At 42.7% G+C, this 27849-nt stretch overlaps 1 protein-coding gene across 1 annotated transcript in view; it reads right to left on the reverse strand.

Moving 5' to 3' along the window:
* Positions 1–1573: 1573 nt before the first annotated feature.
* Positions 1574–27849, reverse strand: part of LOC309544943 (N-acylethanolamine-hydrolyzing acid amidase-like) — a gene marked incomplete at its 3' end in the record, with an annotated part of 41103 nt that continues 14827 nt past the window's right edge. The window contains exons 3-10 of the mRNA XM_082243948.1: positions 25009–25135; positions 21970–22060; positions 17803–17879; positions 17481–17653; positions 15390–15452; positions 11293–11359; positions 3204–3232; positions 1574–1649 (exon numbers count right to left, since the gene is read on the reverse strand). Of these exons, the coding sequence (XP_082100074.1) occupies positions 1574–1649; positions 3204–3232; positions 11293–11359; positions 15390–15452; positions 17481–17653; positions 17803–17879; positions 21970–22060; positions 25009–25135 (703 nt within the window). The remainder of the gene's footprint in view (positions 1650–3203; positions 3233–11292; positions 11360–15389; positions 15453–17480; positions 17654–17802; positions 17880–21969; positions 22061–25008; positions 25136–27849) is intronic.

The following is a 27849-nucleotide window of genomic DNA, read 5'->3' on the forward strand; positions in this document are numbered from 1 at the left end:
CCATGCGATGCAATTCTGGCAAGTGCACTGCATTTTGAAATCTTTCAGGTTATCGTTCATGGAACATGAAGCCCTGTTGACATTGTGCTGATTTGGCATGCGATTTGCCCTGTCATTTCGCATGTCAAATTGGACCCTACTGCCGGCAATGGCACTGGTTCACACTGGTGTCGGGTTTGAAATCATTCAGCTGAACGTGCACGTTTTCAAACTCGCATGTCAGTGCGACTTCGGGGACAATTTGACAGACGTCTGTATGGGTTCATGCACAGATGTCTATTAAAATTGCCCTGAAGTTGCCAAAAGTACTGCAGAAATTACTTTTGGGAATCGATGCGGCGCCGCAAAGTCAGGTTTGCACCATTTCGGACAGTGACGCTGCCGCAATAGGTTCTGATTTGGCATGCGATTTGAAATGTCAAATCTGCCCGATGTGAACTGGGGCTTAATGTTCCATGAACGACACCCCAAAACAGATTGCAAAATGCAGTGATCTTGACAGAATTGCATCGCATGGCTGTTCACACCCATGCAATGCGATTTTGATGTGGGGATAAAAGGGTCCACAATTGCACCAAAATTTTGTAGGAACCTTTTTCCCTGCACCTAAATCTTATCGCATGTGTGAGAACACCCACGCAAAGCACTTCTGGAAAGCATTGCATTGTGGGGAAGCCGGAGTTACTAAAATAGCAGAGAGGTGATTTTTAGCTAAAAACACCAAAAAACGATAACGCCAAAAAACGCTCAAAAACGCTCAAAAACACCAATGCAAGGAAGCTAAAAAACGCTGAAAAACTTACTACAAAGCTACTGCCGTTTTTATAACGTCCAGTGTCCATGAGGCCTAAAGGTCTCCGTGTCCAGGTAAGCCTGTCGTAATGTGCTAGTATGCGGTGTATACTAAAAATCCACAGGGGGCCCAATTTCTTTTTTTTTTTTTTCTGGTGGTTTACTACTGTATTCTATAGAGGGATATAAAATATATAAATAGAGTATTACTACTCTATTGCCTGGAGAATATGCAGGCACTTTAACTGACTACAAATGCAAAACAGCTCTTTATATATTTGTCTGGAGTTCCTATTTGTTTTGCTAATGGAATAAAAGATACAAGAACAAAGATGTACATGTGAAAAAAAGCGGTTCCAATGGCTGAAGATGCAAGCACTCAAACCCTTATTTAAACATACCATGAGCATAGAAGACCTTAAATTTAATTCTCTATATCAGGGGTCTCCAAGCTATTGCCCATGGGCCACATTTGGCTCGCTACAAGATATTTTTTGGTCCCCATCTAGGATGTTAGTAGCATACCCTAATGTGAACTGATTGAGACTGCCTATGGTCTCCATTTCTGATAGAAGGGGAAATTTGATGGGGACCCTGATATAAAGGGGGGTCTCTGATAGGGAACTTGATGTAAGGGGAACTCTGATGAAGACCATGATGTAAGGGAGGAATCTGATGGGGATTTTTTCGACCTGCAAATATTTTAAAAATATATGGCCCTTGTACTGAAACACCTTGACTAGTGTCAGAAATAAGAATGACAAATGAGTGTCCTACCTTTTTATATTGGATTTCTAATTTGAGTTGAGTATTCCACAGGAAAAGCAGCGCTCATCGTTGTTGTATAGATGGTCATACTAAAATGAGCAGACATATAAAATCCATAAATAATGATTGCAAAAATAAGTCTTGTAGTTTTCGTACATGTTCATTGAGGAAGACGAGTATGCAGAAATACTGGGAATTCATCATTTCCCATCACTATCTAAACAAGACAAAGACCCTTGACCTCACAGAAAATATTTGTATTATAATACATAAATCTGATTAATTGAAAAATATTTTTTTACTCCTGAACATAATAGCTAAAAAACATGGTGCATTCCCTTTAACCACTAGCCGACCGCTCACATTGAGGGTACTGCGGAAAAGTGGCTCGTTATCGTCCAGCGGGAGTCGGGCCAGGGGAGGAGAGGTGGTGATCACTGCCGATCTTCCCCGATCGTCGGGGATCGAGTGAGGAAATCAACCCACTTGTGTAAATAAAGCGGGCGGATCTCCTCTGTGACAGACAGTCACAGATTACAGGATTCAGCATAGCTGAACCTGCGATCTGTGTCTGTGTCACACAATCCCCTCCCTCCACACGTCAGTAAGCATGAGGCATACATTTAACCCCTTGATCACCAATAAAGTTAACCCCTTCCCTGCCAGTGTCATTATTACAGTAACAGTGCATATTTATGACACTGATTACTGTAGTAATGTCACTGGTACCCCCAAAAGTGTCAAAAATGTCAGTTAGGGGTCCGATCTGTCTGCCGCAATCCCGCAAAAAAAAAAACACAGATCGCCGCCATTACTAGTAAAAAATAATAAACAATAAAAATGACAAATCTTTCCCGTAGTTAGTAAACACGATAACCTTTGCGCAAACCAATCAAAATACGCTTATTGTGATTTTTTTTACCAAAAATATGTAGCAGAAAACAAATTGGCCTAAAATGTTAAAAAATTTTGGTTTGTAAATTTTTTTGGGGGAATGTTATATATCAGAATGTGAAAAATATTGTTTTTTTTTCAAAATTGTCGCTCTTTTTTTCAAAAATTAAAAATCGCACAGGTGATCAAATACCACCAAAAGAAAGCTATATTTGTGGGGAAAAAAAAGTACATAAATTTAATTTGGGTACAGCGTCGCTGGACTGCGCAATTGCCCGTTAAAGTAACGCAGTGCCTAAATGCAAAATATAGCCTGGTCAGGAATGGGGTAAAATCTACCGGTCTTAAAGCGGTTAAAAATACGCTCATTGAGGATTTTTTTGTCAAAGACATGTAGCTAAATACATTTTGGCCTAAATATATGACAAAAATTTAATATATTGGATACTTTTTAACTGTCAAATTAGAAAATGTCAATTTTTTTCGCAAAATTTTCGCTCTTTTTTTATTAATATCGCAAAAAATTTAAAGCGCAGAGGTGAACAAATACCACCAAAAGAAAGCTCTGTTTGTGGGAAAAAAGGACAAAATTTCTTTTGGGTACAGCGTTGCATGACCGCGCAATTGTCAGTTAAAGTCAGTGCCAAGTTGCAAAAAGTGGCCTGGACGTAAAGCAGGAAAATCCTCCGGTGGTAAAGTGGTTAAATCATCTTTTGTTAAAAAACATTTGCTCTTTTAATAATACTTACTGGTTGAGCACTGGCTCTACAGACAGCACCTGTAAGTTAGAGATGTAAAGAATAATTATTACAATTCATGCTGAAAATGTTAATGACTGCCAATTTAAAATAGAGCATATAGTTGGTATATTCTATTATACTGACATAACCTTAACCACTTTACCCCCAGCCCTATTTCGGACACTTTTTGTTCACAAGTTAAAACCAGTATTTTTTCCTAGAAAACTACTTAGAACCCCCAAACATTATATATATTTTTTTAGCAAAGACTCTGGAGAATAAAATGTCGGTCATTGCAAAATTTTTTGTCACGCGGTATTTGCGCAGCGGTCTTTAAAACGCCATTTTTTTGGAAAAAATTTGAAAAATCACATTTCACTAATTTAAAAAAATACTAAACAGTAAAGTTAGCCCATTTTTTTTTGTATATTGTGAAAGAACATGTCACGCCGAGTAATAGATACCAAACATGTTACGGTTTAAAATTGCGCCCCCCCGTGGGATGGCGACAAACTACGGTCAATAGAGATCTCAATCTGCGACGCTTTAAATTTATTTAACGGTTACCAGTTTTGAGTTAGAGTGTAGCTCTTTTTTTTTAATTATTGCCCACGCTCTGGCGATCGCGGCGATACCTCACATGTGTGGTTTGAACAGCGATTTCATTTGCGGCTCGACTTGCGTATACGTTTTTTTTTGTGCGCGAGCTAACGGTGACGGGGGCGGCTAAATTTTTTTTTTTTTTTTTTCCTATTTATTTTTTCTTTTTTTTTAACTTTATTACAGGTTTTAAAAAAAAAAAAAAATCTGATCACTTTTATTGCTGTCACAAGCAATGTAAACATCCCTTGTGACAGCAATATGTGTGACAGGTACACTTTATGGAGGGATCGAGGGTCTAAAAGACCCTAGACCCCTCCACTACACTTCCCTGTATGCAAAACGCCAAAAACGGCATTTTTGCATACAGCCGTTTTTTAAATCTGCCGCCTTTTGCGGCACGGTAACCCGGATGTGACGTCATGGACGCCGCCTCCGGGTTACGTCATCGGAGACCCGATCGATGCCGTTTCCGGCATTCATCGGGACTCCATCCAGCCGGCGGACGTGCCGGCTGGGTGCTCGGGGCTCCCGGTGGGACGGGAGCCCCGAGCAAAGCCGCGGAAGGCGGCGGGAGGGGGGGACGTCCCCTCCCGCCCCCCCGGGTAACGATCGAGCGGCTCCCGAGCCGCATCGATCGTTACCGACGGAAAGCCGACCGCCGGCTTCAAACAACGGTACCGGGATGATGCCTCTAGCTAGAGGCATCATCCCGGTATAACCACTCAAAGTCAGCCGACGTAGATCTACGTGGCTGGTCGTTAAGTGGTTAAAGTGCTTTTTTTTTGGATAGAGTGGAGAGGTATTAAAACACCCGTCAGGTTTTTATTGCTGTCTGTGCCCCTGTTAGGGGGGGGGGGGATCTCACATTTGGATTGTCCTCAGAACAGTAATAGAGGGGCAATCTTCCCATTGTGACACAAGTTACAGTGACCCTTGTGATTACCAGAAATTGGCTCACTTCTCTCACTTCCTGTTTTGGCTGTGGGATAGGATGTAAAAGAAAATCTCTCTCCCCTATGTGACACAGATGGCAAAAAAAACCCTAACAGGGGTTTTCACCTTCCCTTGCATTTAGTTCTATATTAAATATTACATGTTTAGGAAAGATCTTTGACACATCTGCGTGTGGGGTTGTGTTTGAAGCACATGTGTGGGGAAATAGCAGATATGCTACAGGTCTCTGCCAGGTCTCGAAGTTTGGGCAGAGCACTTTAACACATCTGCACACATGCTGCACTTGCCTATTAGATTTTTTTTGTTTGCGCCCCCCCAAAAATTTTGAGCACCAGCCGCCACTGGATCTGTCTCCTTGTAGAAAGGAGGAGTTAGTGCGCTGGAGGTCTGAGTTGGAGAGAATGAGAAAATTGCAGGAAAGGAGTCAAGAATTGGAGAGCATTGCTCTCCAGCCATATACAAGAAGCTCTGGTTACATTTACGGTACATTCACATAGCTGTAAGAAAAAAACATTTACAAGGGATTTTATTTACAGATCTGAAGGCAGCTGAATTGCTTTTAATGTGTGTAGACATGCGCAGCATCCAGATTCTTAACATAAAATCTAAAAATGTGTGCCTAAGGGCATGTATACCAGATGCAAACGCATTCATCTGTAAAATTTTTACGGCAATGAGAATGTAACCTTAATGGTAGAGACAGGTACAGTGTTGCTGCCTAAATAGCTGAGCGAATATTACATTTCACAGGTTCACTTTCGATCAATCTAACAGTTATACGATAGTTACTGTATTTACATAAACATATACTGCCAATACAGTACGTACAGCTACATCTAATCAATTTCTATAATAAAACAGGAAAATGATAAAGAACAGAAAGGGAGTCCCAGAGCAAAAACAAAATTAAGCGGAGGGACGACATGACAGGTGGGTATTAAACAGACAAGGAAGGGTAACATTTTTGGTCAGTACGGTGGCCAGCCTTACGGGGGCAGGGATCCTGTGGCTGGGAGGGGTCACTAAGAGGTCAAGATGAGGTAGGTGGGGTGAAGGGGCCAGTCGGGAGCAGGCACGAGGAGAGAAGCTTCCCACCCGCCTGCCCTGTAGTTCAGGTTCTTATGGTTGTCATGGCAGCCAGGCAGTGGTGGGTCTTTGGAGGAGGAGAGAATTCTTGATAATAAGAATGGTCAGGACCCATGGGTGGTATGGAGTTCTCTGGTACATTCCGGTTAACGAGGGGTTTAACTCGGGATATGTAAAATGGAGGTCACTGCGAATTAGGTTTGTCTCCGAGCCGGTGTGTTGCAGCTGGGGGCCAAAGAGGAAGCAAAGGTTTTCGCAGTGAATAGTTTCTGTGTTGTTGTCCTCAAAGACCACGAAGCTTCATTTCTCAGTTTCTGTTAAAAGGAATGTTAAGTTATGTTATTTATTTGATATTGCTGTTTTGTAATAAAAGGCTGCGATGGCCATTTTACTCCAAAAAGTTGTTGTGTCTTTTATGGTTAAGTGGGGTTTGGATAGGATGGTCTAGCAGGCTGGGTAATGCTGTCAGGTATCTATACTACACGTGTCATGCTGTTTTCTCATCCCCTGCTCTATCATCTGCAAGATCAGGGATCTCCAAACTTTACAAAGAGACAGTTTTTTTGTCTTTCAGACTTTAGGGGGCAGGACTGTGGCTAGCAGGAGTGGGAATTTTCCTGGCATCAGTGGGAGTAAACATCACATATGGTATTAGGTGGAGGAACAGTGCCCCATCATTGGTATTGTTGGGAGGAATAATGTCCCGTTGTTGGTGTCAATAGGAGAAAATGGTGCCCCATTGCTGGTGTTAATGGGAGAAATGGTGCCCCATTGCCACTGTCAGTTGGCAGAATAGTGTCTTGTATCAGTGGGAGGAATAGTGCTTTGGGGACTGAATAAAGGCAAGCAAAAGGCCGCATCTGGCCCTGGGCCGCAGTTTGCAGACCACTGTGCTAGAGAAACATCAATCCACATTTAAAAAACTTAAACCTGCAGCTCCATTCACACAAAACCTTCACGCTCAACAGTTAAAAACACCCAAACCTGCAGCTTCACATTATAATGCATGTCAGTTGTCACACATATACAGCGCCTTGAAAAAGTATTCATACCTCTTGAAATTTTCCACATTTTGTCATGTTACAACCAGTGGCAGCTGATTCTCCATGGGCCAGGGGGCAGACGGACCATACTACCCCCCCCCCCCCCAGGACCACACCAGGCCACACACCATAGCAACCCCCCAACCCCCCCCCCCCGGCTCACTCACCCTGCCTGGATATGTGGAGGGAGTGCAGGCATCAGCAGCACACAGCGACAGCGGCTTCAGCTTCTTCCCCCTGTCTTCTGCATCTCCTCCCTCCTCCTCCATGGCCAATGGCATGGCTTCTCCTTTCAACCAATCGGGAAACGGGTCTCAGATGCGCTTCCTGATTGGCCAGGAGGAGGATCTGTGTGACAATAGCGAATATTCATTCACTATTGTCACACAACTGGGTAGTCCTCTGCGCCCCGAGCCCACCCTTTTTTTTAGCATTTTAGAGCCTCTGGCTCTAATCACATGCTAAAAAAAAAAGCCCCATTGAACTCCATGCGTTTCCGGCGCCCCGCATGTAGATTAGGGGGCCGGACGCATGGATGGGGGGGCAGCGCCCCTGCGTCCCAATGCACCAGCCGCCACTGGTTACAACCAAAACATAAATGTATTTTATTGGGATTTTATGTGATAGACCAACACAAAGTGGCACATAATTGTGAAGTGGAAGGTAAATGATAAATGTTTTTTAAAATTGTTTGCAAATAGATGTAGCACCCCCCTAGGTAGGTGCTAGAGAGAGAGAGAGCATAGTGTTTGATCCTTTCTGCTTACCAGAAGGATTACCAGGTAAATCTATACTGTTCTCTGCCTACCAGAGAGCAGGATCTGCTAGTGAGGTCTGCTCATTGTGCTCAGGTAAAACTCAGTTTTTCTGAAGTATTTTACCCTGGTCCAATAGGGAGGCATATTGGACAGCGGGAGGAAATCTGACAAATGAGTGCACATGCATTTAGTACAGCCTTGGTGATTGGCAGAAGAAAAGTGCATCAGTGCATGCAGGGATACTGTATAAATGCCAAGAGCACATGTGCTCAGGGCCTTTCAGCTGGAGAGCGGAGTCCCGGAGGGAGGGGGAGGCTGCCTCCCCCTCTGTAGAAATTGCCATGTGGCCTCAGGTAGTCAACCTGAGGGCCTAAAGAGTTAGAGAGGAACTAAATCCGGAGGTCCTGCAGAGCTGACTGGGAGACACTGGAAGGATCTGTTTCTGCATACAGTAAATACAGATCTGTGTCAAGGGGCCTAACCTTAGGGGGGCCATCCCTGCAGCTACAAGAGTCAGTGGACGGCTGTCAGTAAAGGAGATGCTAGAGCAGTGTTTCTCAAGCTCTTTTCAGTTGTGGCACCCTTAACAATTCTGCACAATCTCAAGGCACCCCATTCTAAAATGTAAAAAAAAAAACCCTAAACTAATATAACATTAGAAGTTATTTATTCCTCCACTATTGCAAACTGGTACGGAGTAGTATTCTAGGGTTTCTCTTCTCCCTCAGTTTCTCTTCTTCTATTTGCTAATGTGACCCAAGTGCTGATGGAGAAGGGATGAGGAGGAGTAAATAAGGATGCTGTGCAAGCACCCCTCATTCTCCTTATTAACCAGTGATGTCACTGGTTGTCAGGGTGCCAGTGGCTTGACCCGCACAGTGCCCAGGGTTGTCAGGGTGCCAGTGGCTTGACCAGCACAGTGCCCAGGGTTGTCAGGGTGCCAGTGGATTGACCCGCACAGTGTCCAGGGTTGTCAGGGTGCCAGTGGATCGACCCGCACAGTGCCCAGGGTTGTCAGGGTGCCAGTGGCTTGACCAGCACAGTGCCCAGGTTTTTCAGGGTGTCAGTGGCTTGACCCATACACTGCCAAGGGTTGTCAGGGTGACAGTGGCTTGACCCGCACACTGCCCAGGGTTGTCAGGGTGCCAGTGGCTTGACCCGCACACTGCCCAGGGTTGTCAGGGTGCCAGTGGATTGACCCGTACAGTGCCCAGGGTTGTCAGGGTGCCAGTAGATTGACCCGCACAGTACCCAGGGTTGTCAGGGTGCCAATGAATTGACCCGCACAGTGCCCAGGGATGTCAGGGTGCCAGTTTCTTGACTAGCACAGTGCCCAGGGTTGTCAGGGTACCAGTGGCTTGACCCGCACAGTGCCCAGAGATGTAACCCACAAAGTAAAAACCTGTGACAATTTGTTGCCATTTTTAGCCATTTTGCCAAGGCACCCCTAAAGGACCCAGGAGGCACACCAGGGTGCCACGGCACCCTGGTTGAAAAAGGCTGTGCTAGAGAGTATCCTGAAGATAATGTAGTTCACCAAGTCTGTTTCTGGAGAAAGAGCAAAGAATGGTTAAAACAGTGTGACTGCTTCCACAAGTAACCTGGTGAGGCCAAGTGAGAGTTGTCCTTATCAACTGTTAATAGTTCCAGTTGGAGTATCCCACTATTCCCTTCTCCAATCCAAGTTCCACAATAAATAGCAAAAACCAACACCCTAGACTATCCTATGGGGACATTGCTACATAAATATCTGAAAAGTGTGGAGTGCATTTGTATTCGGCCCCCCTGAGTTAATACTTTGTAGAACCACCTTTCACTGCAATAAAAGCTGCAAGTCTTTTTGGGTATGTCTCTATCAACTTTGCACATCTAGAGGAGTGAATTTATTGCCCATTCTTTGCAAAAAAACTCAAGCTCTGTCAGATTGGATGGAGAGCATCTGTGAACAGCAATTTTCAAGTCTTGCCACAGATTCTTAATTGGATTTAGGTTTGGACTGGGCCATTCTAACACATGAATATGCTTTGATCTAAACCATTCCATTGTAGCTCTGGCTGTATGTTTAGAATTGTTGTCCTGCTGGAAGGTGACCCTCCGCCCCAGTCTCAAGTCTTTTGCAGACTGTAACAGGTTTTCTTGTACGATTGCCCTGTATTTGGCTCCATCCATCTTCCCATCAACTCTGACCAACTTCCTTGTCCCTGCTAAAGAAAGCATCCTCACAACATGATGCTGCCACCACCATGTTTCAAGGCGGGGATGGTATGTTCAGGGTGATGTGCAGTGTTAGTTTTCTGCCACACATAGCGTTTTGCTTTTACGCCAAAAAGTTCAATTTTGGTCTCATCTGACCAGGGTACCTTCTTCCGCATGTTTCCTGCCTCCTCCACATGGCTTCTCGCAAACTGCAAACGAGACTTCTTATGTCTTTCTTTCTTTTTTTACCATGCTTTTCTGATTAATGCTCTCCTTGTCAGTTTAGGTGGACGGCCATGTCTTGGTAGGTTTGCAGTTGTGCCATACTATTTCCATTTCCGGATGATGAATTGAACCGTGCTCTGTGGGACATTATAGCTTGGGATACTTTTTTAAAACCTAACCCTGATTTAAACTTCTCCACAACTTTATCCCTGACCTGTCTGATGTGTTCCTTGGCCATCATGATGCTGCTTTTTCACTAAGGTTCTCCAGCAAACCTCTGAGGGCTTCACAGGGCAGCTGTATTTATACTAAGAATAAATTACACACAGGTGGACTCTATTTACAAATTAGGTGGCTTCTGAAGGCAATTGGTTCCACTAGATTTTAGTTAGGGGTATCAGAGTAAAGGGGGCTGAATACAAATGCACGCCACACTTTTCACATTTATTTGTAAAACATTTTGAAAACCATTTATCGTTTATCTTCCACTTCACAATTATGTGCCACTTTGCGTTGGTCTATCACATAAAATCCCAAAAAAATACATTTACGTTTTTGGTTGTAACATGACAAAATGTGGAAAATTTCTAGGGGTGTGAATATTTTTTGAATGCACTGTACATGTTTTTTTTTTTGTGTTGTTGCAGTACATGGATAGGACAGCCACGGCTGATCACACAAATTGCTGTGCAGGAGTGGCTGACAGACATTCAGGAGGTGATATTGCCTTCTTCTGAATGCCTGTTTTTTCTTTTTTTTGACAGCCGAAAGGAGTTTTTGAATGGGAATACCTGGCACAACTGTGAGCCCAGTGTTTGGCTCACAGGTGCAGTGTGGCCTTATTCACTTAAGTGAGTTGCACTCCGTGGTGATACAGCCTGCTAAGAGTGACAGAAAGATAATATGTGCTTTGTTGTGAAGCATCATGGCCGTGGCATGTACCTAACTCAATCCAGCTGCCTTTGCAGCTTAAGGGGGTGGTTGGAGGGTAGTACCAACTTTTATTACAAATGCAAGTGTAAACCAAGTCTTACTGTTACATTACGTATTATCTTTAGCAGGCTACAGTGCAAGATAAGGCTAGATAACTAAAATGACCATATACAAATCTCTTTATGTTCAAATGTAAAACCATGAAATCAGAAGAAGTGTAAGGCATAAGAATTGTTCATTATTTAATACTCTTATACTGTAAATTTATAGCACCGGTTAAAAGAATAAGACGGATCCAACCTTATATAACGAGACTGCATTGATGTTTGCTTGTCCAGTTGCATTTAGGGCTTTTATAGCTGGAGTTCTAAAAAAAAACAAAAAAAAAAACAAATGAACAAATACGAACAAAAAATAACTAAAATCAGAAGCTGACCTATTTTTTTTTTTTACCACCTTAAAGTGGTTGTAAACACTTACATATACCAGAGAAGTGGCTAGACTTAAGTGGTACACAGAGATGGAACAAATCCTCCTATGTATGTTTATCTGTAGCCCTCTATTCTTTACATCAGTTCAAAGTACACAGACCAAATAATTTTTCTCAGCAGTAGAAAGCAGGGGGCAGGGATCTGACATAACACCCACTGCACAGCTAGGGTACACAGCTATGTGTAATCTGAGAGCTGAGTGGAGGGGAGGGACACACTAGCTCACAGAGAAACATTCAGAGCTGGGGCTGTCATCTAGGGGGGTGAGGCTGTCACCTGGGATTCTGTTGTGGCATTAGCCTAGTAGAAATGACTCATGCAGATAACAGAGGGAAAAGACAGCAGAAAGAAAAGGCACCTCCTGTTTTGGATAAAGGCAAATGCACAGTTTAAAAGGATGTACTTTGTTAATTTCTTAGTTTGGAGTTTACAAGTATTTTAAGACAATTTTACCTGTCCATTTAGCAGAGAGCAGCATATCTGAGAGAGACCGAAGTTACAGAATATGCTGGATCTTTTCCTTGTCACATGTAATCTAGATGGATCGAATTTTGGTCAGTTCAACAGAAACCGGACGGATTCTGATTCATGTGTGGTAACTCCCGCTTGTCTAAAGTCAATCTAACTATTCACTTCTGTTGAATGGGCTTGTTGGAAAATGTTTCAGTGTATTCTGACAGTGGAGAGTCCCTGCTGTCAGAATACAATGTCCCATTGAGGAGGATTTCTCTATTCACCTTGATTTTGTGGATGGGGGAATCTGTTTCTCTTTTAGCTATTTATGGCCATTTTTAGTGTTCCTTGATTTACTGGAGAATATATTAGGAACCCTAGATCTTTACTGAAAATTGGTAATGGCCAATCAGTAGTTTAGGGTCATGGAACAATATAGGGCATGTGAAGAGCAAGAAGAAGAGTCTTTTTTTTTTTTTTTTTTGTTTATAATGCGGAGTGTGTGCAGACGTAGATTACCTGTTACCAGACTCTGGGCAGGTGTCTCTGATACCCAGGCCTAATGTTTTTTCAAGGAAAAAGTGATCCTCAACAACATTTTTTTTTAATTGAAAAAGCATAACATGAGCAATGAGTGATATGCAATGCCATGCTTCCATATGGAAAAACTGGCTTCCTTAAACCAGGAGTGTTCCTCAGTCCTCACACTATGAAAAACACATTGGAGGGGATTTACTAAAACTGGTACCCACAGAATAGGGCACAGCTGTGCATAGTAACCACTCAACTTCTTAATTTTATTGTCAAAGCTTAGTTCAACAAGCTAAAGTTAGAAACTGATTGGTTACTATGCACAGCTGCATCAAATTTTGTGTGCTACAGTTTTAATAAATCTCCTCCATTGTATTTTACAACAGCTATTTTTGCACAGATACAATTCTGACTGATTCCTGTACAGAGAACACTGGTACTGGTCCAACCTAATGAAAATTGTTATTTTAAACGAATACACACTGAATCTAGAATGATCTTGCTAAAATTCGTAGTTTGCCCATCATTTTTTTTAAACTACAGTACATAGCTTGAACGCAATCATTGCTGGAAAAAAATAACCCGGGGTTGATTTACTAAAACTGGAGAACGCAAAATCTGGCGCAGCCGTGCATGGTAGCAAATTACCTTCTAACTTTAGCTTGTCCAATTAATATTTCCCGACAGTAGGATTTCATATGACGTCCTCAACTTGAAGTGGAGATATGGGGTTGATACCTGTAGCTACAGGCATCATCCAGATATTTTTGTTTTCAGATGGTGATTCCCTCTCTTGTAAAAACCATCCTAGAGGCTGATTAGCCACTGGATTGCTTTTACAGGCGTGGAAGGGGATTTCCTTCGCCTCCCTCTGCCCCTTCGGGCTCACCCATGCAAACGGGGAGCCAGAGATCATATCCGATCCAGCGGCAGCGGGTTTTCATAGAGCTGGCCGTGGACCGGATGGTCCCCGGCCATCTCTATGACCCTGGGAGGCATCATTGTTGTGATATAGATGGGATGATTATTAATAAATTAATTATTGGTATTATTGTTGTTGAGGCAAGAGTTCGCTAGCCGGTATGGATTGCAAAACTCTATCCAAAAGGTGATTTATTCACTAGAGTTCATCTAGAGAGATGCATTTTATTGCATCCCATCACAGAACAAAGTCCACAAGATACTTGCAACAGATGACAAGATCCACCAGAGTATTTGTAAATATTACAATGAACAATAGCCTTCAAAGTCCCATTTGTCATTCATGTCATAGCAAGTATAGAGACACTACACCATCCAGCATAATACATCCAATCCATAATATGCACCTAGGTAGCTTCCATGCGTGATAATATGTGTTATATGTTCCTATACCTGTGCTTCCATATTGATGAATGTGTGAATATAGCAGCTAAAAACTTTCCCTGAAATACTAGTCTCTGAACCTGGGGGGTTCCCGATTGGTTGACCAAACACTTTTGATCTAATGTGTGACAAATCATGCCTCCTGACCTCAGACAGCTGCAGGTATAAGTTTCAATTTCATTTGTTCAGAGATCTCATGTATGGTTTAAGGCAAAATCACATTTCTAACTAGTGGGGTAAACAAGTCCCCCTTTGAAAAATTATATTTACCATAAACAATTACTCAATAAATACTTAATTCCCCTTTTCCTATCATAATTAGATACTGGCAAAATTGCATTCTTACCAAATTGCATTCAAAACCCCATTATTGTAATAATCAGGGGTACAGAGGTAAGGGGGCTTTGTAATGTAAAGGGGTCTATAGATGTGGGGGCTGTGTAATGTAAAGGAGGTCTTCCTACATTTTACCCGCAGTTATAGCTGCAGTCCTATAGATTTCTATTAGGTTGCACGCTTTTTTTTTACATTTTTCTGAAAATGCATCATAAGTCCCGCATGCTGCATCTTTGTCGCATTTTTAGAAAATAGGAAAATCTTTTTTTTTTTTTGGGGGGCATGGGTGACCCCATGGTTTAATGCATCAGATGACACCAACCCTAGTGACGCCACTGGCAGTAGCACATAGTAAGTGTCCCACTGCCGGTTGCATGTATTTCTGTCTGTCGCCGGCTGCCTGATGACAATCCTCGGGTCAGTGCTGTTTTTGCAGAGAAGGAGGAGGAGGGGCCTGGCCGCCCGGGGGAGCAGAGGGAGGAGGATTCTTCCGGGCTCTGGGCCTGCGCGGAGGGGCTACACGTGACGTCACTTCGTCGCTGCCTGTCTGGTGGGGGGTATATATTTATATATATATATATATATATATATATATATATATATAATGTTTGGGGTTCTGAGTAATTTTCTAGCAAAAACAATGATGATTTTTACATGTAGGAGAGAAATGCCAGAATTGGCCTGGTAGGGACGTGGTTAAGCTTTGACAACATAAAAACCTGGAAGAGCGGCACTAGATTTTGCACTCTCCAATTTCAGTAAATCAACCACACTATGTCCATGTTTAGTAATGAGAACTTCTAAACATGGGAAATATTTGTTATCACTCAAAAAACTCAAAAATGCTTTTAACATTTGGAAATGATAGTTGATCATTTCTCCTTTGTGTTGGGAATAGAGAAGCAGGTTTTAACCACATCTGATGACTGAAACAAGAACCGATGTGGCGTGTGTCATTTAAACATAGGAAGGTAAAATATTTAGGCATTAATCTTCAGAATATCTCTATAATTCAGCCATTATCAACTTGATGTTCATTGATTTTACTATGAATTGCTGTCCCCCTTTCATTAATGCATTCAGATAGACATGGCCATAGCTGAATCTACTATTAGACACAGTAAACCTGAACCTACAGGCAACAGAGAAAAAGAGGCAGCTTTTCCCTTTTGTCACAATTTTGATTAATCTGACTTATTATTTTGAGGCTCTGACTCATACCTTCGGTCATCAGATGGTGGTGGGGTGGTCCAGTGGTCATAGTTTGTTTCTACGTGGAACCATCTGTAATGAGAGATAAAGCATGGCTTTGAAATATCGGATATGTTTTTACAGCTAAATCACGTTTGTTAATTTGCACCACAAAAGTACTAGTCTTTCATTAACCCCTTCTGGACCGGAAGATTTTCCTCCTTAATGACCAGGCCATATTTTGCGATTCAGCACTGCGGTAATTTAACGGACAATTACGCGGTCGTGCGATGCTGTACCCAAATAAAATTGATGTTCTTTTTGTCCCACAAATATAGCTTTCTTTTGGTGGGTTTTGATCACCTGTGCGATTTTTATTTTATGATCTATAAACAAAAAAAGAGTGACAATTTTGAAAAAATAACAATATTTTTCACATTTTTTTATATGAAATTCCCCAAAACAAAATGTAAAAATCTAAATTTTTTTAACATTTTAGGCCAATTTGTTTTCTGCTACATATTTTTGGTGAAAAAAATCGCAATAAGCGTATTTTGATTGGTTTGCGCAAAAGTTATTGCGTCTGCTAAATACGGGAAAGATTTATGTCATTTTTATTGTTTTTTTTTTTTTTTTACTAGTAATGGCGGCGATCTGCAATTTTTAGCAGGACTGCGACATTGCGGCAGACAGGTCGGACCCCTAACTGACATTTTTGACACTTTTGGGGGGACCAGTAACATTACTACAGTAATCAGTGCTAAAAATATGCACTGTTACTGTAATAATGACACTGGCAGAGAAGGGGTTAAATGTGAGCCTAGGGGAGTGATTCTAACTGTGGTGGTGGGGGGGGGGGGCATGGCTTGCGAAATGATCATAGAGACCTGTGATCCTATATAGAAGGATACCAGGCGTTCTATGATCATTCTAGGGAGAAGAACGGTCAGCTGTGTTTACAACAGCTGACTGTTCTCCTCTCTCAGCAGGAAACGATCGCGGGTGTCAGGCGGATATCGGAGCCGCCTGACCTGTGCATCGGCTTCCCCGCTGCCGAGTGGGGGCGGGAGCGCACTGCTGGCAGCGTGCGCTCGCCCCCTAGCTGCCTACGCGTGACCGACGTAGGTCTACGTTGGTTTGCGCAGGAGAAACACCCTGCCGCACTAAGGTGGCTTAATTTGTAGACGCAATAACTTTTGCACAAACCAATCAAAATACGCTTATTGCGATTTTTTTTTCGCAAAAATATGTAGCAGAATACAAATTGGCCTAAAAGGATGAAAAATTTTGATTTAAATTTTTTTTTTTAGGTAATGTTATATAGTAGAATGTGAAAAGTATAGTTTTTTTTCCAGAATTGTTGCTGTTTTTTTTTGTTTATAGCGCAAGAAATAAAAATCACAGAAGTGATCAAATACCACCAATAGAAAGTTCCATTGTGGGAAAAAAACATTAATTTAACCACTTGCTGACCGCCGCATGACTATTTACTGCGGCGGTAACAGTGCATATTTATAGCACTGATTACTGTAGTAATGTCACTGGTACCCCCAAAAGTGTCAAAAATGTCAGTCAAGGGTCCGATCTGTCCACACAATGTCGCAGTCCCGCAAAAAAAAAAAATCGCAGATCGCCGCCATTACTAGTTAAAAAAAAAAACAATAAAAATGATATAAATCTTTCCCGTAGTTAGTAAACACAATAACTTTTGCGCAAACCGATCAAAATACGCTTATTGCCATTTTTTCACCAAAAATATGTAGCAGAAAACAAATTGGCCTAAAATGTTAAAAATTTTTGATTTTTACATTTTTTGGGGGGAATTTCATATAAAAAAAATTTGAAAAATATTATTATTTTTTCAAAATTGTCGCTCTTTTTTTGTTTATAGCGCAAAAAGTAAAAATCGCACAGGTGATTAAATACCACCAAAAGAAAGCTCTGTTTGTGGGAAAAAAAGGACGTCAATTTCATTTGGGTACAGTGTCGCACGATCACGCAATTTTCCGTTAAAGTAACGCAGTGCCGTATCGCAAATAATGGCCTGGTCAATACGGAAGGGGGCACATTTTTCCGGTCCAGAACTGGTTAAGTAATGAATTGTTTTTAAGCTTTACTCACTCTCCTCTTTGGGGATCCAAAGGCCAGAGGTCTGCAGGTCCATCTCTATTTCTGGTGATGACCAATCCTTCTCTTGACTGAGTGCCACCCATGATGTAATATGTATCAGCGATAATTGGAGTCTTTGAAAGCTGCAGGGCAGCATTCTCAAAATCTCTGGCATTATTCAATACCTGATGGAGAGAAAAATATAACAGAATATTATGATTCTTATTTTACTTCTGCAATCCCTTCAGTTTCAACACCAGATTGGTAAAGCAGCAAAGAAACCTATTTGAAAGTGCATTATAATAATTGTGGACAGCTTGGCTCGTATACTTACATCTCTTACCAGCCAGCTGACAGGTGAGCTTCTCTTGAAAAAGGCAGAGATGGCATTCTCCCACCACTTTCCTTTTGCTGTGTAATAGTGAAATGTAAAAGTTACAATCTTTCCTTAAAAATACTATGTTTATTCTGTGTGATGTGAAGGGGCAGGGCCAAGCCTGACAAGCCTCTACCTTGTTCATCTGAGGCTTCATGATTTCATGCCAGGTTAAGGACAAAAATATACATAAAAGGAGTGTTACTTTAGGAAATAAAATATTGTGCGCCATCAAGATTCAGGGCCTATACAGAGATTCATTTTCCTGTTTCTGATCTTTATTTCTCTCACTGACACCAATGATGGGGCATTTCCCTCCCATTGATAGCATTGATGGGGCACTATTCCTTCAACTGACACCAATAATGGGGCACTACCCTCCCCCCCCCCACACACACTGATACCAGTTATGGGGCACTATTCCTCCCATTGATACCAATAATGGGGCACTATTCCTTCAACTGACACCAATAATGGGGCACTACCCCCCCCCCCCCCCACACACACACTGATACCAGTGATGGGGCACTATTCCTCCCATTGATACCAATAATGGGGCACTATTCCTTCAATTGACACCAATGATGGGGCACTATTCCTGCTACTGATAACAGTGATGGGGCACTATTCCTCTCATTGATACCAATAATGGGGCACTATTACTTCAACTGACACCAATGATGGGGCACTATTCCTCCCACTGATACCAGTGATGGGGCACTATTCCTCCCATTGATACCAATAATGGGGCATTTTTCCTTAAACTGACACCAATGATGGGGCACTATTCCTCCCACTGATACCAGTGATGGGGCACTATTCCTCTCACTGATACCAGTGATGTGGAACTATTCCTCCCCTTGATACCCATAATGGGGCACTATTCCTTCGACTGACACCAATGATGGGGCACTATTCCTGCTACTGATAACAGTAATGGGGCACTATTATTCCCACTGATACCAGTGATGGAGCACTATTCCTCCCATTGATACCAATAATGGGGCACTATTCCTTCAACTGACAACAATGATGGGGCACTATTCTTCCCACTGATGCCAGTGATGGGGCACTATTCCTCCCACTGATACCAGTGATAGGGCACTATTCCTCCCACTTATACCAGTGATGGAGCACTATTCCTCACACTGACACCAATGAGGGGACGCTATTTCTTCCACTCCCACGGACAATGGGGCATTATTACTTCCACTGACACCAATGATGAGGCATAATTTCTCCCATTGATACCAAGGATGGGGCACTGTTCCTCCAACTGACACCAATGATGGAGCACTATTACTCCAACTGTCACCAATGATGGGGCACTATTCCTGCTACTGATAACAGTGATGAGGCACTATTCCTCCCACTGATACCAGTGATGGGGCACTATTCCTCCCATTGATACCAATAATGGGGCACTATTCCTTCAACTGACACCAATGATGGGGCACTATTCCTCCCACTGATACCAGTGATGGGGCACTATTCCTCTCATTGATACCAATAATGGGGCACTATTCCTTCAACTGACACCAATGATGGGGCACTATTCCTCCCACTGATACCAGTGATGGGGCACTATTCCTCCCACTGATACCAGTGATGGGGCACTATTCCTCCCATTGATACCAGTGATAGGGCACTATTTCTCCCACTGATACCAGTGATGGGGCACTATTCCTCCCATTGATACCCATAATGGGGCACTATTCCTTCGACTGACACCAATGATGGGACACTATTCCCCCTACTGATAACAGTGATGGGGCACTATTCCTCCCACTGATACCAGTGATGGGGCACTATTCTTCCCACTGATACCAGTGATGGGGCACTATTCCTCCCATTGATACCAATAATGTGGCACTATTCCTTCAACTGACACCAATGATGGGGCACTATTCCTCTCACTGATACCAGTGATGGGGCACTATTCCTCCCACTGATACCAGTGATGGAGCACTATTCCTCACACTGACACCAATGAGGGGATGCTATTCCTTCCACTCCCACCGACAATGGGGCATTATTACTTCCACTGACACCAATGATGAGGCATAATTTCTCCCATTGATACCAAGGATGGGACACTGTTCCTCCAACTGACACCAATGATGGGGCACTATTCCTCCAACTGTCACCAATGATATGGCACTATTTCACCCACTGATATCAGGGATGGTGCACTATTCCTCCCACTGACACCAATCATGGGGCAATATACCTCCCTCTGACACCAATGATGAGGCACTATTCCTCCCATTGATACCATTAATGGGGTACTATTCCTCCCACTGACATCAATGACAGGGCACTATTCCTCCCACTCACAGCAACGATGGGGCACTATTACTTCAACTGACATCAACGATGAGGCATAATTTCTCTCATTTATACCAACAATGGGGCACAATTCCTCCCATTGATATCAATGATGGGGCACTATTCCTCCCACTGACACCAATGATGGGACACTATTCCTCCCACTGTCACCATGGATAAGACACTATTCCTCCCACTGTCACCAATGATGGGCCACTATTCCTCCCTCTGTCATCAATGATGGGGTACTATTCCATCCACTGACGCCAATTATGGCACATTATTCCTCCCACTGACACCAATGATGGGGCACTATTACTCCCACTGACACCAATGATAGGACACTATTCCTCCCACTGATAACATTATTGTGGCACCATTCATCCTCTATACCAGTGGTCTCCAAACTGCAGGCTGGGGGCCAGATGTGGCCCTTTGCTTGCTTTTATCTGACCCGTAGGGCACTATTTTACTCGCTGACACCAATGACGGGCACCATTCCTCCTAATGACAATTCCTTCCAATAACACCAACAATAAGGCACAATTTCTACCAATGACAAAAAATTAAGGCACAATACCTTCCAATGACACCAACAATGAGGCACAGTTCCTTCCAATGACACCAACAATAAGGCACAATTCCTTCCAATGACACCAACAATAAGGCACAATTCCTACCAATGACAAATAATAGGGCACAATTCTTCCCAATTACATCAACAATAGGGCCCAATGACAATAATAATAGGACACAATTCCTCGCAATGACACCAACGATGGAGCCCAATGACAACAATGATGGGGCACAATTTCTCCCAATGACACCAAAAATGTGGCACAATGATGAGGTACAATTCCTCTCAATGACACAAACAATGTGGCCCAATGACAACAATGATGGGGTACAAATCCTTTCAATGACACGAACAATGGTGTCCAATGACACCAATGATGGGGCACAATTCCTCCCACTGACACCAATGATAGGGGATTGTTTACTCCCACTAATGGTGGGACATTTTGTACACTCGATGGCTACAGTCCGGCCCCCTTAAAGTCAAAGGACAGTAAACTGGCCCTTTGTTTGGAAAGTTTGGAGACCCCTGCTCTATACTATCAATACTAATGATCAGGTATTGTTTACTCCCACTGACGCCAGAACATTTTTTTTCTCCTAGTGGCCACAGTCTGGACCCTCTAAAGTTAGAAAGACAGTAAACTGGCTCTTTGTTTAAAAAGTCTGGAGAACCCTGCACTAGACCAGTGGTGGTCAGTTTTCTTGATGCAGGGAGCTTCAAATGCAACTCCACCACTACCAGGGCCACACATAACATTTGTGCCTTGTATAGACCCCTTAAAATTACTTGTGCCAAAACAGATGTTTCTCTTAAGCATTATAAAAGATCAGAGGAAAAAAAAAGAGTGGAACAAATAAAAAAAATGTAACTAATAGGACACAGTCCCAAAAATACTTACTCTTTACTGGCCCGAGTAAGCACCTAGGTGGGAAAAATACAGACCATTTTCTGAAGGGCCCTAAGGGCCACACAAAGTGCCAAAGGGCCCCAGGTTCAGCACTGGGTAGTCTTTGTAAAGTGAAACAAGTTCTGGGGCAAATTCCTTTGCAAAGTGCAACATCCATTACAGAGTTAAGAGTCTACTTGCCTTTAATTAATCAATCCCGTAGGGTTTTTACAAAGCTAGATAAGATTTATTATTAACATGTTTTACTCCTTATACATACATATACAGCTTTCTGTATGGATGTACATAGAATTATAGGATTTTTGTTTACCTCTTGCATCCCCTGATACAGTAAATTTGTAGGGGCTTTGACCAGTCCATAATCCGACATAACCTAGGAAGGTGGTTCCTGTATATGCAATCTGGAAGACAAATTATAGGTGCAGTTTAGAGATATTTTAGTGTTGTGTTGTTATTGTTAATGCTATCTGCTCACTATCTTAGTATTATGTAGAGGAGTTACTAGATAGTTCTAGGAAACATGTCCTTCCCACAAACAATAGCAAAGGCTCAAACATTTGGTGCTGGCTGTCAATTTTTGTTTTATTCTTATGGTAAGCAGGTCATCAGGATCTACCAATCCCTAGAAGAAGAATAGATGACTGTGTGACATAAGTTTTGGATGACATATCTTCTGGCTTGAAGTCTTGTTTATGTTTGGTAGCCACATTCCCAATTTTACTACCTCACATCTGTTATCAGTGCTAATGCTGTCTCAGCAGTAAAAATTGCATGGTTGCAGTGCATGTTAAGAGCATTAAAGGTCCCCGGGCAATGCAGTGCACTGGGGCCCTGCCTACACAATCACCCACGAGAATAAAAATGCAAATTATCGATAAGGCTATATTTATTGGTACAGCAGTGCAAGGCTAATGACAGCTTCCAAGTTTGGCGGCTGGGTCCGGTGAACACACACACGGACGGGAGTCAGACTCGACTGCCCTGTGTGTGCCTGTTCCCGTGGAGGCAGACAGGCATTCCTGCAGTTGTGGGCTTCCCCTCCACAGCCCAAGTGGCCTGACAGCAGCGCAGGGCCGACAGGTGCTGCCACCTGCTAAGTTGGGCGGCGGGATGAAGACGGGAATCGGGACTAATGCTTGGCTGGGGCTGGGTCGCAAGGCAGGTGGGGCCCCCAAGGCAGGTGGTGCCCCTAGGCAACTGCCCAGCATGCCCATTCGGTAAAATAACCCTGCATGGTTGTAATTATTGATATTTGTCCTAATCTACCACTAATGGTGCATCTTGTCTAGCTTTCTTCAGAAAATCACATTGAGTATTTAATTGTGCTGCAAGAGTTCAAACAAAGCAAAATATTAACCACACACCATTTTAAAGGGTGTATTCTTTTCTAAATTACAACATAAACAAGAAAAAGACACTTTAGCATCCATATATATGTAGTTTCAAAATGACTCTGTAAATGCCTCTTGCTGTCTACCCTATAGCAATTTTGCCTATGCGTAGGATCATGTATATATACGTGATTGTGCACATCCGTCAGCAGGGGGCGCGCGCCACTTCTGCTGTGACTAATCACAGCAGAAGCTGATCTGCGGTTGCCGGGCACTCGATGTCCTTCGGCACCCGCCAATCATCGGTAAAGAACACAGAATGCCTATCTGCCTATGTAAACAAGGCAGATCGCCGTTCTAACAGGGGGGAAGGGATGGATTCTGTGTTCCTGCAATGCAGGGACTAGAATCTATAATTCCTCTAGTAAAAGCAGCACACATAGTAAAAACACTGGCTAGGCATACATTTAACTCTTTGATCGCCCTAGATGTTTAACCCCTTCACAGCCAGTGTCTTGAGTGCAATGGCATTGCATATTTTTAGCACTGATTACTGTATTAGCGTCACTGGTTCCCAAAAAGTGTCAAAAGTGTAAGTTAGTGTCTGTTTGTCCACCGCAAAATCGCAGTTTTGGTATAAGTTGCTGATCGCCGCCATTACTAGTAAATAAATAAATAAATAAATAAATAAATAAAAAATCCAGTATAACCCATAGTTTGTAGAGGCTATAACCAGGGCTAAAATTTTCAAGTCTTGAGCTACTAGCCAGGCCTTAAGAGTTACCCACCACTAGTTGCCTCACCCAACCCCTACCCTGATTCTGCCCCTAAACATGCCCTCGTAAATTATCTCATGAAATGACAATGTTAAATGTTTTATTCAAAATTAAGTTACAAAAATAAATATTAACAATAACAACTTTAACAATATTAACATGAAGCAGATCAGTACCCATCAGCGCAGCCTATTAGTGCCCATCAGTGCAGCCTTATCAGTGCCAATCAGTGCAGCCTACCAGTGCCCATCAGTGCAGCATATCAGTCCCCAATATTACAGCATATCAGTGCTGCCTTATCAGTTCAGCCTCATCAGTGGTCATCAATGCTGCCCCATCAGTGGTCATCAATGCTGCCTCATCAGTGGCCATTAGTGCAGCCTCATCATTGGCCATTAGTGAAGCCTCATCAGTGGCCATTAGTGCAGCCTCATCAGTGGCCATTAGTGCAGCCTCATCAGTGGTTATCAGTGCAGCCTCATCAGTGGTTATCAGTGCAGCCTCATCAGTGGTTATCAGTATAGCCTCATTAGTGGCCATCAGTGAAGCGTATCAGCAGTAATACATTTTTCAGTTGGCAATTCCCTACCGTGTAAAAGTAATCCCAGCAACTGATTAGTCACTGGATCACTTTTACAAGCAGCTGGAGGGATCATCCTCCCCTCCCGCCACCACTGGTGCCTCTATGGGCTCTCCTGTGCAATCGGGAAGCCTGGCACTGAAGCCTTCAGTCCCACCAGCTGATCATAGAGAGCTGATCGGGGACCGGAACATCTCTTTTAATCTCTATGGTCTAGGAGACTGGAAGCAATGAGCATTTCGTTACTGTTGTTTAGGGAAAAGAGTCTTTCTTTGGAGATTTTTAAGTATCGTAGTTTGTCCTTATTCCACGAGCGTGAGCAAGGACATGTTGGGTATCTTTTTACTTCTCGTCACATCATATTTTATAGTTTACCAAAAATTAGGTTATATATTGTGTGTTTTTGCATTTCAATTCATTAAAGGGTGACATAAAAAATTCCAACAATCACCCTTTTATTTTCTAGGGCCTCTGCTAAAAAATATATAATAAATAATGTTTGGGGGTTTCTTAGTAATTTTCTAGCAAAAAAATACAGATTTTTACTTGTAAACAGCAAGTGTCAAAAAAAACCCAGTCTTCAAGTGGTTAGGGGTTTCTATATACATACAGTATTACAGAAATAAAGAAATGACTGCTTTAGAACACAAATTATACTCTACCGTTTCATTCTGAATAAAATCCAAATCCACAGTGAGGTTTCTGAGTATTTCAGGAAAAGCATAGTCCAAGTTTCTCCCATGATAAATATTTCCTTTTGTGTCTTGAGCAATTATGCTAGTGCAATACCTGTATTGCAGGATACAAAATTACAAACAACCTTTACATGATATGAGTCGTGTTCTAAAACTACTTCTCTAATTCTATTCTATCAATTACTTCTATACAGATGTATTAAAGAAGAACTCTGCTGGGCAGTATATGCACCTAAACTGACCACACAGCAAAATAATTACAGAAAACTAACAGTGCTGTAAACATATGCAAACAACAGGCATGCATCCAGCCATCAGACCCGAAAAAGTAAGAAAAAGTTAAAGCTGTGTGACTATGGGCACTTCTCTTCAATATATAATTGATGTCAATGGCATTCTCATTGATGTTCCAAATGCAGGTGGTCAGACAAATTATTCTGGTTTTCCCGCAGGGGTGTCAAGCTCAATTTCATTGCGGGCCGCATCAGCATTATGGTTGATTTCAAAGGGCCGGTTATATCTGTAAGATTAGATGTCCAGAGCACCCCACGCCTTCTTACACCCTTACATGAGATGTCAAGAGCCCCCCACCATCATAAATCAAGAGTCACCAACTCTTCCTTACATCACAATGCACCCCCTTACCTTGTGCTACTGCCAGGAAGAAGGTGCGGGTGGATCTGGGGAGAAAAAAGTTAAAGGTCTGGAGGAGGACCAGAGGAGGGCTGGAGTCAGCTTACAGAGTCTGCTGAACGCTGAGACAACGGGAAGCAGAGACAAGGTGGTGTTTCGGCTGCACAGAGAGGTTCAGGATCTGTAGGAGGAGTTCTGCAGGCTGTTGAGAAGGGGGGGGGGGCAAAGACGAGCCTTTCTGCAGCAGCACAGAGAAAAACAGGATTTGGCAAATGAGTTCTGTCCTCTCTGCTGCCAACCACTGAGACAAGGTGGGGGCAGAGACCAGGGGGGGGGGGGGCGCAGCTGCAGGAGAGGTGCGAGGGCCACATGAAATGGCCTGGAGGGCTGCATTCAGCCCGCGAGCCTTGTGTTTGACACCTGTGCCTTAGGGGATCAGTTAATTTGTATACAGGGAGCCCTCTTATCTTAACAAATAGGGATGATCGAACGGTTCGGGTCGACCATCGGTTCGACCCGAACATTGGGTGTTCGAAATTCGGCCGAATTCCGAACTTTTTGGGATAAAAGTTTGGAATTCAGCCACCAGAACCGCCCAAAATGCAATGGGACAGGAACTGGGCCTTAAAAGCCCTTGAAACATCAGTAAAAGCCAATTGAGGGGGCAGGAGTCTGCTAGGAATGTGATTGGAGTGACTACGGGTCCAGATGCCAATCAGGAGTGAATATGCCCCCCCATACGTCCCCCAGTATACAACATAGCCCCGCCAAACCTCTAGCACTGTAATACAGAGGCTGTGGAAGAGAGTGGAAGCATTTGTGTTTCTCCTGCTGCTTGTAAAGCTCCAGTGTCATTTTGCAATTATTAGTGTGAGGAAAGGGATATGCAGTGTAGTTAGGGTACTATATACCACTATAGTTAGATTCAATAATCTAGTTTTTGTAGGGATAGCTTTAAGTGTCAGGGTGACCGTAGTGTAGTTTAGGGTAACCTGACTCTGCCATGTCAGGGTGACCGTAGTGTAGTTTAGGGTGACCTGACTCTGCCATGTCAGGGTGACCGTAGTGTAGTTTAGGGTGACCTGATGTGATCAGCACAGGGCCAATCAGCACTGTCCAGACAGAGGGTCAGGGGTCCTGCAGCCTCAGGACAGTCAGGAGAGAATAAAAACTTCTCCTACAAGCTTTAACCAGACACTGACAGAAATCACAAGAATGCTCTAACTGCTGATGAGAAAAGGTATTTAGCAGTTTAGATTTACTAACATTATTGAATTTCCATGTTCTGTGTACTGTGGGAGACCAGATATAGTGAATGCAGGCTCCTGGGTTTTAACAAGTGTGTGTGGTCACATGTTGGAGAACTTGTAGCTGGGTTGCAGTGCAGTGAACCATGGGGAAGCATATGAAGATATGTGTGTGAAGACTTTTTATTGTCAAGATCTTAGTATTTGTTTTCCAGCAAGATGGACATTATTTTGTGAGTTTGGTTTTTTCATATAAATGATGGAGGAATTTTTTATGTGGTGAAATTTTAATACATGCAGTTTATCTCTGTATATAATTATGCATATAGTATACTGTATATTGTGAAGAACAAGAAGGTAATTTAAAGATATCCCTGTTAAATGTTTTTTTGGCACATGTATAAATATTATAGCAAGATATTGGAGCAGGAGGTACTATTGTTGGATTTATATTTTGTTGTGGTATAGGAACACATTGGAGTGCTGGCGGGCTGCTATTTGAGGGGTACTGTTGATTGTTTGGTACTGCATGGAACATGAAGGTTAGACATTCAGTTTTTTTTTACAACTGGAGAGTGTTTCTAGTAAGTCTTTACACAATGAGGGAACTTCCCTGAGAAAGAAGAACAGAAAGCCAAACTCAATGTGCCATGCTTGTAAGGAGGAAGCGCAGTCTTTATATGACAAACAAATATAGCTGCCTGATGTTCTTATATAATTAGTTTGTACACGGAAACGTTTGATTTAAAAAGAAAACATCATAGCAAATTAATAATATTATTCACACAACCAGTTTTGGATAAAGTACTTTAAAGTACTACATACACTATATTACCAAAAGTATTGTGATGCCTGCCTTTACACGCACATGAACTTTAATGGCTTCCCAGTCTAAGGTTCAATATTAAGTTGGCCCAACCTTTGCAGC

The sequence above is a fragment of the Pelophylax lessonae genome (assembly GCF_965119305.1).
Source record: "Pelophylax lessonae genome assembly, chromosome: 1".
NCBI classification, from domain to species: domain Eukaryota; kingdom Metazoa; phylum Chordata; class Amphibia; order Anura; family Ranidae; genus Pelophylax; species Pelophylax lessonae.